General features: G+C 39.4%; 1 protein-coding gene across 2 annotated transcripts in view; it reads right to left on the reverse strand.

The window, feature by feature from the left end:
* The window catches only part of ACACA (acetyl-CoA carboxylase alpha), a 486736-nt gene that overhangs the window by 274590 nt on the left and 192343 nt on the right, over positions 1-19803 (reverse strand). For both annotated transcript variants that reach the window (XM_073666704.1, XM_073666703.1), the window contains exons 33-35: positions 12109-12216; positions 2137-2193; positions 1293-1337 (exon numbers count right to left, since the gene is read on the reverse strand). In XM_073666704.1, the coding sequence (XP_073522805.1) occupies positions 1293-1337; positions 2137-2193; positions 12109-12216 (210 nt within the window). The remainder of the gene's footprint in view (positions 1-1292; positions 1338-2136; positions 2194-12108; positions 12217-19803) is intronic.

The following is a 19803-nucleotide window of genomic DNA, read 5'->3' on the forward strand; positions in this document are numbered from 1 at the left end:
TCATGGGGTGAAGGGAAATGACAAATTCCTTGCCAATCTCTTCAGGTAATGGCTTATCTTTCAACTTAACACAGGATTGGGCATGTTACAGTGCAACATGCATGATTCTCACTCTTCTTAGAGCCTGCCCTATACATATTAGATATTAGCAGTGCATCTTGCCAAAACCAGTAGCATTCTCTGACATTTAAACAGTTTTTTGGCAAAAAAAAGAAAGAAATAGTAATGCACACACATACTTTAAAAAGGTACTCAAAAACAAAAGTAATAAATCACAACAAAAAACTTGTACTTGCAAAATAACTCAATGTCTGCCTATATACCTAAATATGCGAGATCTATACATATAAATAGATTAAATATGTTCTGTTTGCATAAAAATAATAGGACTAAAAACTTTACATTTTTCCAATCAGTTGCTGATGCAGTTACAATTCATGTGTCCAACACCCTCTCAGACAAGTGGATGCTTAGGCTTGTGGCAAGTCAGTCTGACAAAAACGACGTACTGCACAATAGTAAAAAATGGTTTTCCGGGCTCCATTGGAATCTCTGTAGTCACATTATGTGACAACAGAATGCTGAATCCGGGCAGCATGCAGTGGTCACATGCCAACTGCTCAAGCTGGCAAAAGAGCAGAATCCTGACTGTGTGCAAATTGCACAGCGTCAGAATTTTGCAATCCACAGTCAAAAGAGTGACTGCGGACATGTATTAGGAGCCTGGAATTCTTCTTTAACAGTCAACACTCTTCCCATTCTCTCATTCAGAAGGTATCAAATAGCACATAAGCTGGAGAGGTGTCTCACAGTGCATAAAGGGCTGAGGCTATGATGCAATTATTTAGAGAAAAATGCACTTTGAACCAATATTTTATATTGCTTTACCGGCTAGAAGAATCTAAAGAATCACCTACTCTTTTCCCCAGTAACCTAGCGCGGACCCTACACCTCTACTGGTCTCTGCTGACATGAGTAGTACTGGCATCATCGCTCCCAATGATGTCAGTAAAATGGCACATGACCACTTTCACAGTATTGGCAGTCATTTCTAAAAAAAAATTGTTACAAGTCTGATAACACTTCTTTTTTTTAGGCAAGTGTGCAAGCTTTCTGATGGCTTTATTTTTATATGTTCACTCAGAACGAGCTGGATGTAAATCTGAGCTGGACACCGAAAAAACGGTACAACTGCTAATAATCTATAGGCATTATGAAAGTCACAACTAGGTAGCTCATAAGTCTCAAAAAAAATATTTGATCAGCAGTTAATTTTATTTATGCAGACTCACATGAAACCTTTGGTCAACCTCACAGTTAATCTGCTTTCTGAAATCCTGTTGGAAAAAAATGAAGAGACATTTGGTATAGTATATTACCAACTAACAATAATAATTTGGACACGGATGACAAAAATAAAATTCATATAAGAAAATAATTGCAATATAAAAGGCACAATACGGTATAGTTGGTCATACAGGAGGCAGAATCTGAACTGCTTTAAAACTGGTTCATTTGTTTTAGATTTTTGTGGTGTCTCTTAAATGCTTTTGGGGGCTAAACATTTCCGGAGCAATCTGCTACTTTAAAATCTATATTAAAATATAAATGGACTACATTTAATAAGTTTTGTTTTGATGTTTAGTTCTGGTCAATAGTGTTATTTTCAAAGAACAGTAGACCCCGGGATTTATGTTTTTTGGGGGATTTTTTCCTCATAGGTTTCTCTACAGAACTTGAAAAATATTCTCCCCCAAAACCAGCATTTTACAAATGTAATCATTTTTTTTTACAAGTGTTTAATACAGTTGGAAATAAATGTGTGTGCAGAAAGCTTAAAAATGCCTGAGGAAGGTGCAAGAAATTTGTAGTCCGGGCAAAGTTGTTTTGGATTATAAATTGTAAGTTTTCTGAGGAACATTTTCAAAAAATGTTTTCATCTTTCTTTTGTGAGGTCGAGCCCTGTTGATCACACATTTATCATCCATCCCTGTACATAGGCAATAAATGTCTTTTCTGGGAAAACCATTGCTATACGTAATAAAAACGGTGTAAAAACGTGTATGTGCGTCTGCACGCAGAATGAGTGTAGACATCTTACAATGCAGATAGAGAGAAAACAAAGCAATACATCACCTTTTGTGCTACCAAAAATGTCAGCCGACGAATTCCATGATCCATTAGCACAGCTTTCTATACAAAGAAAAAGAGCAACATATTTTTGTTTTTCAGATGAAAAAAAAAAAAAAGTAAAATATGCAGGTTTGGCTACACAAAAGTATAGAGAGAAGTTTTGGATCCACTGTACAGTGTAAACATGACCTTGGACCTTTTAGGAACCCATCTATTTTGGGCCTTAAATCATGATCAATCCAAGCAGAGGCGCTTCGTGCACCCTTGGTTTGGCCGTGGCGTTCAGTGTGCCATCCCATCTACTTGTTTTGTATCTATCTCCGCCTTCTGCTGCTCCTGTAAAACCAGAGTTGTCAATCAAGGAACATAGGATTGGCGATAGATGCAAAATAAGTGGAAATGTGATCTGAACTACCTGTCTGATCCAAGGGTGCACCAAGCGCCAATGCTTGGTATGAACAGTCATTATTTTTGCTGACAGAGTCCCTTTAAATATTTAGTGAGTATACTTTAGGTTGTCATAAAGATAATAAATTATTGATAATTATACAAAACATGTTTAAACCTTCAAGACCTAAGAACAATAGACAATATTGGGATTTCTTCATAACTGGGTTTAAGAATTCAGTTTGTCTGTTCTATTTTAGATATAGAATAACTAAATTCATGTCCAAAACAGATCAGTTGCGTAACTGATACAAACAGAAGTAGATGGGCACCATTAACAATTTTATAGTCCGTCTAGGTTTCATTATATGTCAGTTTTTAGAATGAAAAAAAAAAAGGTGAGGAATTTTTTGTTCTTGTTCTAAAAAAATGATAGAACAGTACCCCATAATCAACAATAGGGCCCTTCTGCTTCTATTTTCATCAGTTATGGAAATGATCTGTTTTGGACATTAATACAGTATGTCTGTTTGCAGAACAGAACAGACAAATGGAATTCCCATAACCAGAAGTGGACCCAGTATTAGTTCCTGTCTTCTCTCCCGATATGTCTATTAAATAAATAAATGTATTCCCCATTCCATAACAATTTTTGAGCATCTTTTCTTATAACTCTGCGTTGTGTTAATCCTACCATAAATTTTCGGATAAATTTACAATTGGTGTTACCAGTTGCCATCAGATTAGTGCTAACAGTTTTAAACTGTAATTATCGGTGAGCACAGAGCTTTGCTACTGAATGCAATGTGACAATGAGTGGTCCAGAAATACAAAGGGCCACATCTAAGGGCCACATTACGTAATGAGTTGCTCGCCTTTCAATAGAGATAAGGGCAGTCTGTGCAGTTAAGGCTGTGCAGTCTGTGAGGAAGGCTGCAGCATCAAGAGGAGGTCTGTGCCGGACCTGTAATACTATATATACCGCGTTCCACATTATTACGAAAACACTATTTTTCTCAGATTTTCCTAAATAGTTGATGCAAAGTCAGAACAATGTTTAAACGATCAACCTTTAGAGTATGATTCCAATTTTATTGGACAAACCTCACAATAATAACAGTATTTATTTCAAAACTAAAAAAAAAAAAAATCAAAATGCACTGTTCCAAATTATTACGCACAACAGAGTTTCTAAACATTTTATTGGTTGTAAAGAACTGAAAATGGCCATTTGTTGAATTTACAGCATTGAGAGTCACAATTACTGAAACCAAAAGCTTTTTCAATCAAAAACATCTTACCAGGCTAAGTTACATGTTAACATAGGACCCCTTCTTTGATATCACCTTTATAATTCTAGCATCCATTGAACTTGTGAGTTTTCAGATAGTTTTTACTTGAATTTCTTTGCTGGATGTCCGAATAACCTCCCAGAGCTACTGTCTTCAACTCTCATAGATCTTATGCTTGAAGATACCTTAAAGTTTCTGAACAGGGTTGAGGTCAGGGGAGGATGGTGGCCACACCATGAGTTTCTCTCCTTTTATGCCCTTAGCAGCCAATGCAAGAGCTGTGTCTTTGGGTACTGCCCCTCGTCAGTGCAAACTGTGAGATCTGGTTTGGCTGGGTGAGAAGAGTCTGACTGGGATCCAAGAGGTAACGTTTCTCCTTGTGGAGAGTCACATGTCAAGCCTGACATGCCAAGGTGAATTGACTTTTAAGCCGCAGTGCTCCTCTAGGAAGTTTGTGAATTGTCTCTTCAGAGAGGAAGAGAACTAGAACTCTATTCCAGTCAGACGCCTCTCATCCAGCTAAACCAGATTGCACTTTACACTGACGAGGGGCGGTGCCCTGAAACATGGTGTCTGCAAATTGAGATTTTGGTTTTAATCCTAAGCCATGTGTCAAGGCTTGTTAGAGTTGATATTGACTTCTAGGATTGCTACTTCCTATAGGTGGCACTAGAGTTCTAGTCTTCTTCCTCTCTGAAGAGACAATTTGCATATTTCCCAGAGGAGCATTGAGGCTTAAAAGTCTCCTCACCTTGGCATGTCAGGTTCGACACGCCATTCTCCTCGAGGAGAAACGTTACCCCTTGTATCCTGAGAAAAGCAAATGACACGCAAAACACGAATGACATTATTTTAGTTTTTCTCAAGATGTAAAAAAAAAAATGGATGTCTGAATGAAGCTTTATCAAACAAAAGCAGGATCAAGATGTCTAGGGTTGCTAAAAAAAATGGAAATAAGCAAAGTATATTTTAATCAAGAGTTCTTGTAAAAAAAATAAGTCCCACAATTTGATGTGTTAAAAAAATGTTCCTGTGCTGAGATAATGTTATAAATGTGCCCCTGTTGTGTACTGTGTAATGGCTGTGTCTGACCGTGCAGGGATATGGTCTGATCATACCACATCGCCTGGGCAGGGGAGGAAGCAAAAGAGTATCCAGACATTACAGCAGGGGATCACAGCTGATTCTTTCTGTAAGAGAAAACATGTATAAAAACATGTATACCTCACAGAAAGAAATCAACTGTGATTCCATGCTGTAATGTCTGGATACTCTGTTTTGCTTTCTTCCTTGGCCTGGAGTTGTGGTATGTTCAGACCAGGTTATCAGTAATTAAAGAGACAACCCCTTTAAATACTGTAAAGAAACATGAAAGCAAGAAGAAAAAAAAAAAACATGCTTGTATATGAACACATGACGCAGGAACATGAGTAAAGCGTTGAACGTGCGAAGGATAGTAAAGGGACATTAAAAGCCATAATGAGGCCTAAGGACTTTACTCAGTGCATTTGATCTAAGTCAATGGTAAAAAGAATTCCATTAAGGGTATGTGCACACAATTTTTTGAGACTTTAATAATCCACAATTTTTTAAAGCAGAAACCGTTTCAGGATACATCTTTCTGTTTTGGGGAATTTTTGGAGGAGATTTTGTTTCTTGGAGAGTTTTCTGAAGAGTTTTTTTCCTGAAGTGTCTTTTTTTGATTGGACAGTGCCTAGTTGGTTTAAGTTTCCTTCAGGATACTCTTCAAAGAAGTGCATTTTTTCCCCCCACCGGTGACTTTCAAAACGTATTTCCCATAGAAATTAAATGGAAGCGTTTTCTAAGAGATTTTGAAGCATGTTTGGAGGAGGATTTTGGAGAGTGTTCACTCAAAAAAGAAGAAAAAAGAAACACGTAAAAAAATTCAGTGTGAAAATAAAAAAATATATTTTACTGATAAGAGTACTTAATGTATACTGAGCCAGTGAAAACAGATAAATGCTCACGTCTGTAAAGAAATAAATGCAATCACTTCTTCCTTACATTGTGCTGGGCAATTTCATTGTACAATACCATTCCACTAAAATTGGGGGTCTGCAGACTTCCAGTGACATGATAGAATTGTTTGGCAGCTTGTAAAAGGTGGCAATTTTTTAATAGACTGTGATATATTTAACATTAAGCAGCAGAGTTATTACCAATAACAACTCATGTCATTTCAGGGATTATTCAAAATACATCCTAAAAGCCCCAGGACAGCCCAACCAAATGAGACATGACCCTCTTACCTGGCAAAGGTGGAGAAGCTTTATTGGCACCCTCTCTGGATATTTATTTGTTCTAATGTATTATAATAACCTGTTTATATGTGATTTTATATACTCTATGCAATAGCAGTTCTAGCTAGCCTGTGGATAGGGTTAACAGAAACTGGCCCAGATGGGGAGGAGTTACATGGGCACTGAGGAAGCTAGTCCCTGTTAGAAGTTAGTTATCATTAAGCTGCTGAATAGATAAGTAGTATTGTCCAGTAGAAGGCCACAAGTGGAGAGAATCTGTTAGCAACTGGAGAACCCAACGGTTAACGGAAGTTTGAATAGTATTAAAGGAACAAATTCCCATCTAGACGACTGGAGGACAGAGAGAGAAAGGAAAAGTACAAGAAAGAGCCTTCATCATCTGTGAGTACCTACTGTAGAAAAAAACAGAGCTGAGGGAGGCGGAATTCTTGTAGGCAGCTAGCAAGGAGTGGGCTACAGGCCAATGTGTTCTGGAGGTGTAGGTGAAATACTATTTTGACAAGGAAAGAGCACTGAGTGTTGCATTGTAGAAGAGGATACAGTCAGTGAAGTTCAGAGCCAAGAGGCCGCATGAAGTGCTCAGTTACTCTGAAATTGTACAGTATGCAGTCTGCAACTGAAATCAAGTATGATCCTCTGCCTTATGCAGAAGAATTGCACAAGAAAATGATGCCGGTTATCAAATGTGGAAGATCTTGTTCGAAAGTTCATGTAAAGAAGTTTTAACTTTTTAAAAACTGCTGTTGGCCTCCCTTATTCATTGCACAATATATTAAAAAGACAGGTTGTTAAAAGGTGGAAATCAAGCTTCGCCACATTGGCCCACAATGGTTTTGTAAGCTTATACCTAATTTGAGCAAAATTCGCATAGGTTGAAATTTACTTGTAAAATTGTGCTAAATTTTCCAAATTTGTCTTGTTACTCCAAAACACAAAAACAGGCAGAAAAAAGTGAGCGGATTGAAGCTGTAAATTTACTTTTTGACTTATAGGCAAAGGCATTTCCAAAGGCACCAGATTTGCTATTGGTATTAAATTAGGCATAATGCTCGCCTACTACCCTCCCCAATTTACATTGTACACAATACGATGTTATTAATAAACATGATCAACAATCACTCAAACTGTATTATATGTATCCTAGGGAGTGCATGCTCGGCCCTCAGGTCAGCATCTACATCTGCAGCAGATTCCTTTCTCACTGTTTCACCTTTGTAGGCAGATCGGTTATGTAGACACTTGCAAAATGGTGATGTTGTAGAGACATGACTGCACACAGTCAATTATCAGGGCATAGTTGCATGTTGACTCCGTTATTGCAGCACTGATACAGGAGTACATATTTATATGCCTCTCTGTCCGTTGTGGATATGCATTTACCACCATCTACTTTTCAAATATCAAGGAAATGGTTTCAGCAAAGCATGATTAGCAACAGCAAACAAGTAATACACTGTTGGTTAAAGGGAACCTGTCACCATGAAAACGCAAACCAATCTGCAGGCATCATGTTATAGAGCAGGGGGGGCTGAACGGATTGATATACAGGTGCATCTCACTAAATTAGAATATCATCAAAAAGTTAATTTATTTCAGTTCTTCAATACAAAAAGTGAAACTCATATTTTATATAGAGTCATTACAAACAGAGTAATCTATTTCAAGTGTTTATTTCTGCTAATGTTGATGATTATGGCTTACAGCCAATGAAAACACAAAACTCATTATTGCAGAGTTGACAATCTGAACCACTTTCAAAGGACCCACAAATTTAGGCCCCAGTTTTTTAGAAGGAATCTTCAAACAAAGATTCCTAGAGGACAACCAAATCATATCCCCAACAGCAAACAAGGACTCCTTTCTTTTTTTGTCAAAATACTTTTTTGATCTCCTGTTAGCCTCTTTAAGGTTCAGGCGTACACTGGTCCAAACTCTCTCCAAATCACCAGAAAAATTGTCCTCCTCCGGTACAGCAGCCCCAACTTTGGAAAATGGACCAAAAGATGGATACCTGCCAGTACAACAAAAAAAAGGAGAACAACCAGCCGAGGAAGAAGTATGATTATTAAGGGCAAACTCCGCAAGTGGTAGAAATTCTGACCACATTTCCTGATTGTCTGCCACAAAACATCTCAAAAACTGCTCGACATCCTGGTTCTTCCTTTCAGTCTGTCCATTGGACTCTGGATGATACCCCGACGAGAATGACAAATCAATTTTAAATCTGTCACAAAAAGCACGTCAAGAGCGAGCTACAAACTGTGGTCCTCTATCGGAAACAATGTCCGTGGGAACACCATGGAGCCTGACAATCTCCTTCACAAAAGCCTTAGCAAGAGTCTTGGCGCAAGGTAACTTGTTGAACGGAACCAGATGACACATTTTACTAAACTGGTCCACAACAACCCAGATGACAGAAAAACTCTCCGATAAAGACAGATCGGTGATAAAATCCACGGCAAGGTGTGTCCATGGCGAATTAGGAACTTCCAAGGGGCATAGCAACCCCGCAGCCAGAGCGTGAGAGGCTTTCGACCTAGCGCACACAGAACACTGATGCACCCACTTGATGACTTCCCCTTTGCCACCCTGGCCACCAGAAACTCCGACCAATAGACTTCCTAGTTTCCGAAATCCCTGGGTGACCCGCCAACCGAGACTCATGACATTCAACAAACAACGCTCTCCTCAAGGCTCTAGGCACAAACAATTTACCACATGGAGTGTTAGTTGGTGCCACACTCTGAGCTCCTAGGATGCTATTCTCCAACTCCGAATCCAATGCGGCCACCACCACCCCTCTCTGCAAAATACACTCCTCCCTCTCAGCATTCACCGCTGGAGAGAAACTACGAGACAAAGCATAAGCCTTAACATTCTTTGTCCCAGGGACAAAGGTTACAGAAAAATTGAACCGGGCAAAAAACAGTACCCACCTAGCCTGACGGGCATTCAAACGTTAGCTGCGTCCAGATAAATCAAATTCTTATGATCATTGAAAATAGTGTAATAATTGGCAAATCCCAAAAACCTCTGTATGGACTTCAAACCTTCAGGCCTCGGCCACTCCAGCACAGCCTGAACGTTCTCCGGGTCCATCTTAAAACCATCACAAGAGACAAAATAACCCAAAAAACTAACTTTCTGGACAGCAAACTGACACTTCTCCAATTTAGGAAAGAGTGTGTTATCTCTCAGTAGCTGAAGAACTTCGCGGACTCTCTGCCAATGAGACTCAAGATCCAATGAATAAATCAAAATGTCATCCAGATAAACAATAACACTCCTACCGATCAGGGGTCTCAGAATGTCATTGATGAAATTTTGAAAAAATGCAGGGGCGTTAATAAGCCCAAAAGGCATTACCAAACACTCAAAATGTCCTTCTGGGGTGTTAAAAGCTGTCCCTGCACTGAGACTCAGCTTTACCCTACGCTGGGGTGGGTGCCCTATTCCTTAATAGCCCCACCGAAACTCCTGCACTGAACTCAAACGAAGACCTGTAGGAAAGGTAAAGGAGTCCCTAAAAGATCTAAGGACTGGGAGCAAAAGCAGGAGACCTGCTAACAGAAAAGTTAGCTGCAGAAACGAAAATTAAAGGAAACAAAACTGGTGGAACAAGAAATCCCAGGATAACAATAGTAAAAAGCAAGAAGAACTAAACCAGGCTATTAGGCTAGAGCACGAGCGAAAAAACACTGATGTCCAGCAGGGAATGGGGGCCAGGTGCTGGGTAATAAAGAGTGCAGAGATCACGTGACCAAGAAACCCAGCACCAGAGGAAAAGACTAGAAGCTAGCAAACCACAACAAGATGGCCAATAGTAAAACAACATAGATTCTAACACATACATTCTGGATTATATCCTGCATTTGGTCATGTTTGTTGCTTGAGATGTACATTTTAATGTTGAGTGATTTGTTTTGATAGGTTAATTAGGATTGATATATAGTTTTGCGGGAAAAGATTCAGTATAACCTGTGATTTAAGCATTTAATCCTCTGCTCTTTCTGGGGTTTTCGGTCTAGTGAGCGGTACCATCAGTGATTGCCAGATGTCTCTGTGTAAGTGTGCATACTGAGATGGCTGTCAGTCACTGATTAGGTCCAGTGGGCAGTCCTATCAGTGACTGATGGCCTTCCTTGCATAAGTGTGCATATTGAGATAGCTGTCAGTCACTGATTAGGTCCAGTGGGCGGTCCTATCAGTGACTGATGGCCTTCCTTGCATAAGTGTGCATACTGAGATAGCTGTCAGTCACTGACTGGGTCACATGGGTCACATGGGCTGTCCAATCAGTGATTGACAGCTGCCTCTGTATAATTGTGCATACAGAGATAGCTATCAGTCCACTGATTGATTCCAGTGACTGATGGCCTTCCTTGCATTATTGTGCATACTGAGATAGCAGTCAGTCACTGACAGGACCACACACTGGACCCAAAATCCAAGAAAGAGCAGATGATTAAATTAAATTAAAACACAGGTTAAACTGAATCTTGTTTCACAAAACTATATATCAATCTGCTCCACTCCCTCTGCTCTATAACATGATGCCTACAGATTGGACAGTATTTTCATGGTATCAAATTCCCTTTAAGCAAATATTGTTACAATTTTAAGTGTAGCCTTGAAAGTTTCTTACTCTTTGACTGAAATTTCTTGGCCTTTGAGATACCTTGCTTACCTATCTTGAGCTTTTACCTGTAAATTTTGCACATTTCAGTTTCAGGTCTTATTGATCATATCCTGGTCTACATTGCAGGGCGGTATTGCACTCCATTCGGCTATTAGCCAAGGTATTTTCAAAAGTTACAGCTGAGAGTATAACTAAATATGCATGTATGTGCCTTTATTCTATCAGCTGGTTTGGGGTCTCAGCGCAAGGACCTCATCTGCCAAATTAATATCTGGATGATAATATGCTGCAAAAACAATCTCCACAGAAAAATATTACCCATGCTTTAGTTTTCTGTGTCTACACACAATCTCTAACCTTATATTGACCAAGGAGGTGTTGACTTTCTTGTTAGGATTTCTTGGGTTAACAACCATAATGGACAGAGCTACCTTTAGTGTCTGTCTATAAACACACCCATGAGAGCTGTAGAAACTACAAGTAATTATCATCTTTCCATTTATTGTATTTCAGAGTAGTGAAAATCACAAGAGCTAACAGCTCAATCCACTCAGCATTCAGAGAAGGAGGATTGCAATTAAGTAAAAAAAAAAAATACATTCAGATAGCAAGCATTTGCCATAATATTACTGTCCGGGAGAGAAAATAACTCTAATACTTGGAGTTTTAACATCAAAATTGTTATTGCTTTTAAAATTCCACAAGTGGCATATAATGACAGCATAGCAACAGGATTCTGATTACATTGTGATAATGTGGGCTTCTCAGTCAGTCTACAGTTATAAGCAGGCGATTAGGCAGCAGCACCTGGAGAAACTCCATTAACGCTGACTGCTTCCATCTCCTCCGCAAGTCATTTACAAGTATATGATCCTAATTTCTATAAACATGCTGCGGCTGAGATATTATTTGGACAATTGGGATTATTCTAGTAGATGTTTAAATGTTTTTTTCCCTCCTACTGCCTGAGGCTTGATACAGATGAAATTCAAAACTATCTTTTCCGCTTATATTTGTTTTTAAGAAAAGAAATACAGATTTTTTTCTCCCAGCGGGGAGAGGGAAGTAGTTTCAAGGATTTTAAAATCAACGGGTAAAAAAGTGAGCAGCAATCTAGTCTTTTCTATCTGCAATCACTAGTAGCCGCACGATGCAATAAATGTGATAAAGAACAGTAAAACACTGCATCTAACATACTACTTCTGTTAATGCATCAATAAAGCATCAAACTAATATTAAAGTTGGGAGAGGTCGCTTTATAACAAATATTTTTCACTTTTTTTTTTTTTTTTTTTTTACATTGGATCAATCCTAGAAGTAGCCTAGCAATAAATCCATAGTCACATTCAGAATTTTAAATCTGCAAAGTTCTTACTTTATTTTGTGTAAAGTCTCGAAACATGGCAGCCAAACCATTATCATCAATATCGCAGTCAGTTTTGATGGCAATGTTCAGGATGTGGATAGGTTCATCTCGGTTGCTCTGTAAAAGATAATTAAACACAGAAAATGAAAAGTTCAAAACTCTGGAAAAGTAGAAAGACAGTATATTTAGAGGTACAGAGCACAAATAAAAGTACATGAATACTAATTTTCAGTGTACAATCATCTCTTGAGGCTTGTGATATTACACAAATCAAAAGCTTGCTTTTGAAAAGGAGCATCTGGCAAGCATAGTCTGACAATTTATGGCCACCAGCATGTAAGTTAAGTCCTAAAGAGTAAATATCCGTTTAATAAACTTTTGAAGCGTTGATAGATCAGTGGGGGTTCAGGTGCTTAAATGCTTACCAATCACTAAAATGGATAGGATGAAGCCCTCATGCAAAGAGCTGTTCCCCTCCAAGACGGAAGACGGGCTCATTAGTGCGTCTATAACGTCTGACTTCAGACTCAGAGGAGGGCAGTGCTTGGCTGACTGTTTATGCACATCTATATTAGCAATTGATGGTTGTCTAAACCTAAAATACCCAACAATAAAAACTTCTGGCATGTCAAAAAGGTTACCACAACTTGATATATTTCTCCTGAATTGATTGTCTAACACACTTATGTACATTGCTCAAAAAAATAAAGGGAACACTTAAACAACAGAATATATCTCCAAGTGAATCAAACTTCTGTGAAATCAAACTGTCCACTTAGGAAGCAACACTGATTGACAATCAATTTCACATGCTGTTGTGCAAATGGAATAAACAATAGATGGAAATTAATGGCAATTATCAAGACACCCTCAATAAAGGAGTGGTTCTGCAGGTGGGGACCACAGACCACATCTTGGTATCAATGCTTTCTGGCTGATGTTTTTGTTACTTTTGAATGTTGGCTGTGCTTTCACACTCGTGGTAGCATGAGACGGACTCTACAACTCACAGAAGTTGCTCAGGTAGTGCAGCTCATCCAGGATGGCACATGAATGCGAGCTGTGGCAAGAAGGTTTGCTGTGTCTGTCAGCGTAGTGTCCAGAGGCTGGAGGCACTACCAGGGGACAGGCCAGTACACCAGGAGACGTGGAGGGGGCCGTAGGAGGGCAACAACCCAGCAGCAGGACCGCTACCTCCGCCTTTCTGCAAGGAGGAACAGGAGGAGCACTGCCAGAGCCCTGCAGAATGACATCCAGCAGGCCACAAATGTGCATGTGTCTGCACAAACGGTTAGAAACCGACTTCCTGAGGGTGGTATGAGGGCCCGACGTCCACAGATGGGGGTTGTGCACACAGCCCAACACCGTGCAGGACGCTTGGCATTTGCCACAGAACACCAGGATTGGCAAAGTCGCCACTGGCGCCCTGTGCTCTTCAGAGATGAAAGCAGGTTCACACTGAGCACATGTGACAGACGTGACAGAGTCTGGAGACGCTGTGGAGAGCAATCTGCAGCCTGCAACATCCTTCAGCATGACCGGTTTGGCAGATCCTCAGACCCCTTGTGAAACCATATGCTGGTGCGGTTGGCCCTGGGTTCCTCCTAATGCAGGAAAATGCCAGACCTCATGTGGCTGGAGTGTGTCAGCAGTTCCTGCAAGATGAAGGCATTGAAGCTATGGACAGGCCCGCCCGTTCCCCAGACCTGAATCCGATTGAGAACATCTGGGACATCATGTCTCGCTCCATCCACCAACGTCAGGTTGCACCACAGACTGTCCAGGAGTTGGCGGATGCTTTAGTCCAGGTCTGGGAGGAGATCCCACAGGAGACCATCCGCAACCTCATCAGGAGCATGCCCAGGCATTGTAGGGAGGTCATACAGGCACGTGGAGGCCACACACAACACTGAGCCTCATTTTGACTTGTTTTAAGGACATTACATCAAAGATGGATCAGCCAGTAGTGTGTTTTTCCACTTTAATTTTGGGGGTGACTCCAAATCCAGGCCTCTATTGGTTAATAAATTTGATTTCCATTGATGATTTTTGTGTGATTTTGTTGTCAGCACATTCAACATTCAGATCTAGGATGTGTTATTGGAGTGTTCCCTTTATTTTTTTGAGCAGTGTATATTGTACTCACTTCCCTGCACTTCAGCCTTTGAAGTATTTCTGATCAGACAATATCTTGAGTTTCAGCTTTCACCCTGTATATTTTTCCCTTGTGGTAAGCTATAAGGCTATGTGCCCACGATACAGAAATGCTCCGGATTTTTTCCTGAGCATTTCTGCATCTCCCTGGCAGAAAAAACACATGCGGATTGTACATGTGGATTGTACATGTGGATTGTACATGTGGATTGTACATGCGTTTTTCCTGCCAGGTACATGCGGATGTGAAGCGTTCTTCACATGCATTTCCGCATGCGGGTTGACAAGCGCTTTCCAAGCGATTTTAGCATCACTTGGAAAGTGCTTGACAACTTGGCCACACTATATAAATCCATGCAAACGGCATGGATTTATATAGTGTGACATGGATTTATATAGTGTGACTGTAAAGAATGTTAAAAAATAAAAAAATAAATCTATACTTACCTTCCGATGGCCCCCGGAGTCTTGCTTCGCTCCGTCTTGGCTTGCCGGCAGCTCGCGGTACACTACACTGAAGGACCTGCCGTTACATGACTAGGACGTCAGCGCAGGTCCTTCAGTCCACCGCGATCTGCCAGCAAGCGAAGACAAGCGCCCTGCGGGCCATCAGAAGGTAAGTATAATATTTATTTTTTATTTTATTCTTTTTTTACAGGTTCTATGGTACCCGGGTCCGGAGGAGAGTCTCCTCACCTCCGGACCCGGGTACCATCCGCACATTGAAACGCATGGAATCTGCATGTACAGATCCAGTGATGCGGAATCCAAGCGTTCCAATGCAAGTCAATGGCAGCGAAAACGCAGCGCTTCCGCAAAATAATTGGTAGTGCTGCGTTTTTTTCCGCAATGATAACCCGCAGGGGAAATTTCCGCAGCATGTGCTATGCGGATTATCATTGGGGAACATGGCAGGCCTTCTACCATGCATTTTTTAAACGTTTCTGCAGCATTTTTGCCGCTGCGGAAACGCTTAAAAAACGCATCGTGGGCACACAGCCTAAATCCCCTGATGCATCACCACAGCATCATATAGCCAGCCATATCTGCCTGATGGAAGGACAGCGTAATCATCATGCCTTTGTATTTTCTTTTAAATAAACTGAGACCATATTTATACCATCAGTGAGGCTGAACCATTCTCCATCTTCTTCATTATTCAAAAAAGGGACATGGCACTTAGTCAGTCCTAAGGCCAGGTGCTCAAGTAGGTTCCTACCCATATAGCATTACCAGAAGGACTCATTACGGTGTTAAGGTACAAGCTCATTGATTGAAAAGCAATCCCAAAACATAAAATTTTGGTCAATTCATGAACTTTACCTAACAAAAAAAAGCAATGCGAGTTGCAGGAGATCCCAGGCACTGAACTTGTGTATAACAGTCCATGCAATTTCATGATCTGGTGACTATATATGTGACACATGGTTCTAGATAGACTTGAGTAAAGAAAAGTGTGTCACTGAAACTGGATTCACATTGCGGCTATGCTAGGATAAAGTCTTATATATATATAAAAAATAGCAAGAAAAACACTCCTCAACATTGACATTTCAGCACTAAGAAGGAAAAGTCAGAGTTATGGAAATCACAGGATGGCTAGACCTGTTAATGATATGGAAATGATGAAAAGTTGAACCAGAAATTTTCAAAACATTGAAATTTATTCAGTAGAGAGTATGAGCGGCATGCACATAAATACACAAGCTTACATGTATTGGCTGCAATCATTGAGGTTATTAATGGTTATCTGAGGAATTTTCTGCCACATTGAATGCACTTGGGCAAATCACCAGGATCCACTGCTGGCAGCAGCCTTTACAACTGCTGACCAATGACATCTCAGATGTGCTCCATGGGAGACAATGCAAGAGATGCTGCTGGCCCTGGTAGCAAGTTTAGGTCATGCAGGCTGCCCACAATAGCATGAGCAACATTCGACCTGGTGGTGTTGTGTTGAAAAACAATGGAATGCTTCCTCCTTCCTCATGAAGGCCTGTAAAAGTAGGCTCAATCAAAATATAAAATAGATTAACCCATATAGTGACAACAGTAAACCGAAAAAAAATCTAAATGCTAGAATTGCAGGGTTTTTTTCACCAAAAAAAAAAGCTAAGTGGCCAAGCATTATATATACCCAAGTTGGTAACAAAACCACCAAGCTCTCCAAGGAAAAAACAAGACCTGACACGTTACGTTTTTTTTCTCCACAAACGTCTGAATTTGTTTTCAAAACTTAAACAAAAAAATCTATGCAAGTAGGGTATCAACATAATCGTACTGACCTAGAGAATCATGTTTCCAGGTCATGTTTAACACAAAATGAACACTGTAAAAATAAAACACAAAAAAAGAGGTAGAATTGCAGTCTTATTCACCATCCAGCCCTCTTGTAGTTTTGAATGACTCCATTCGTTTTGCCTTACAATGTACTGGAAAACGGGAAAATAACTTTAGACTCTTCTTGCAAAACAGAATCCCTCATAGGTCTACGAAAAACAATATAGCTCTTGGAAAAAGGGCATGGAAAAATACAAACGTAAAAATGAAAATTGGCTGTGGAGACAATGGGATAAAGAAATTAAAGACGATTGGTGAAAAGTAATGGGATCACGCTTTCGCTACACACTTAAAGCAAAGCTAACATATCAAAAATACTGTATGAAAAAATGGGGGAAAAGGTTCAAGCATACAATGGTAAAAAAAAATATACAATCTAGCCATTGTTTTTGGTGATTTTTTTTACAGTATTCATTCTTCATGTCTGTATGATTACAGAAATAGACTTGAACAGTATTTTTATACTTTAGCAGTTTAAAAAAAATGTCAAAACTTGTTTAAAAAAAAAAAAAAAAAAAAAAAAAAAAGAAAAAAGGTGTTTTGTCATTTTATGAAACCCGCATTTCTTTTTTAAGTGATGGTATTGTATAAGATATGAGAACTTGCTTTTTGCATGCTGAACTGTGTTTTCCATTGGTACCATCAGGTTATGATAGCTTTTTTTCTTACAGTTTTTCAGTGAAGGTTCAGCATTTCTGGAGTATTGTTTCTTTGTTTTTCATTGACATTTCCCTTACGAGTTAAATAAATTTTACATTCTGAAAGATTGGACATTTACAAACGTGGTGATAAAAAATATGCTCATTTTTTATGGTGAAAAGGGGAGTAATTCAAGCATATAATTTGTTTTTTTTACACTTTTAAAAACTTTTTTTCACTTCATTTTTTTTTTTTTTATGCAGAACACGTATCAGGTTATGTTTAATGCATTTGCTTAATGAGGGGGGTGTAGGATATTAATACCCTTTATCAAGGGGTGTAGAATTATTAGGCAGCTTGTTTACCTCAGGCAAAGAGATATAACAGACTCTGAAAAAATAAAAAGTTGGTAGTCTGTAGTAGGATGAAGTAGGTGCTGGTAAAAAATCCGCGCTCCTCCGTAGTGAAGAATTATGACGAGAGATTGTATAATTAAACAATCTTGTGGTTTATTGTTAAAAGCTACGATTACTACGCGTTTCGTGGACGTCCCGTCCACTTCCTCAGGTACATAGCTGATGTAGACCGATTTATCAAACGGTCTTATATACATAAAACTACACGTGGTGAAAAAAAAAAAAGGAGAAAAGCCCGCTGTTATTCTTGGCGCCAAGACCAACCAACGGTTTACAGAGAGACAGTGAAATTACTTATAAATAGATTAAATAAAATTATTGGTCGACTAATTACACTCTTATGCAGATAAAATGAAAACCATAGAACAAATAATTAAAATGACCTCTGAAATGTAATGATCCAAATGTTTTAAAACATTTAAATTAAAGCACATGGGATAAAACATTTGTAGTTGATCGAGGACCGCAGTGTATGCGATCCCAAAGTCCTAGCTATATTGTATCATGTGTGAAAGATCAGAGAGTCCAGACCGCTCTGCCAGACCTCACACCTCGTCGGCTGACAGGCAGAAAACCAAGAGCTGAAGGAATGGCAGAAGGTGCAAGCCTGCTACTGGTGTATTAGGTATGAGGTGTTTGTCAGTGAGGAAAGGGGGGGAAGGAGGGAGGACGGGCATGTAGAGATGACTGAGGACCGCAAGTGTGTAAACTCCTGAACGATTGGTATATTACAATGTATTGAAGATAAGATCTTCCAGATCGCTGTGCTGGATCTCACACCTCGTCGGCTGACTGACAGAGGACAGGGAACTAAAGGAAGAGAAGAAAATGCAAACTAGTCTCCGTGGGACGTACTAGTCTGCTAAAGGTATATTATGTGTGTTATCAGTAGCAGTGTAAATAGAAGGGGGCAGGTTGTAGGAAAGAGTGGGGGAATGAGGAGATGGCTGTGTGACTGTAGAATGCTGAGATACTTAATTCTTATTGTGTGCTGTGGCATATGTATATAGATGTTAGTGTAGAAGACCTCGGGAAATGCATGGAAGGAATTGGTATGCGAATTGCAAGGCTAGAAATCTTGCTGTTCTGTTATCATCAATATATATAATATGTATGGCAGGAATAAGGACGATAACGAATTTTGTGTTGTAGGAATTGTGGGGTTTGAGCCATGTGTCAGAATACATTGGGAATAAAAAAGGGGGGTGGGGTGGACATATGATATATAATTGAATTAGAAATGTATATAATGGGTATATGTGATAACTGACCTCAAGACTCATATAAAAACCTCTGTGATTTCATTTAGCCCTTGTGGCTTCAAAGTGTTGAGTTTATACATCCAATAAATTTCTTTACGATTCAGACATTGCACCCTATTAGGGGTGTCAGGCAAAACATGTTCAATAGGTAAGATCTTAAGATCCCTGTAATCCTGCTTGTGTTGCAGGACCATATGTCGGGACAGCCCATGTTTCATGAATCCTGTGGTTATATTATGTCTATGAGAATTGAGTCTATTATGTAGTGCCTGAGTCGTCCTGCCCACATATTGTTTAGGGCAACTACATTCAATAACGTATATCACATAATCTGTTTCACATGACATGGGATATGACATTTTGAAATTTTCACCAGTGGCCACCGAAGTGAAATTATCAGTGGAATGTATAATGGATTTACAACACATGCAGCTCTTCTTACCACATTTAGTAACTAAGTGTTTTTTTCCCTCTACCACAATATTTGGTTCCTGCCTACGTAATTTACTCGGAGCCAATATATTTCTTAATGTAGGTGCTCTCCTGAATATTATGGAGGGATTTCTTGGTAAGACCTGATTTAATAAACGGTCATTTTGAAGAATATGCCAATTTTTTTGAAGAATTTCTCTGATTTCCCTATGTTGTTGATTATATGTGGTGATGAATTTTAGTTCATGCTCAAAATTATCATTCTTTTTTCGTGCTGGTTCCCTCAGTAATGAACTTTGATTATTTTTTTCCCTCACCTGTTTGAATGAATTGAATACCAAATCTTTGGGATATTTCTGCTGTATAAATCTCTGTTTCAGAACCTCTGATTGTTTGTCATAATCTATTTCAGTGGTACAGTTTCTACGGATTCTTTGGAATTGATTGTGCGGAATATTAGT

The sequence above is a fragment of the Phyllobates terribilis genome, unplaced genomic scaffold (assembly GCF_046119375.1).
Source record: "Phyllobates terribilis strain yellow unplaced genomic scaffold, ASM4611937v1 Scaffold_2__4_contigs__length_985480577, whole genome shotgun sequence".
Lineage (NCBI taxonomy): Eukaryota > Metazoa > Chordata > Amphibia > Anura > Dendrobatidae > Phyllobates > Phyllobates terribilis.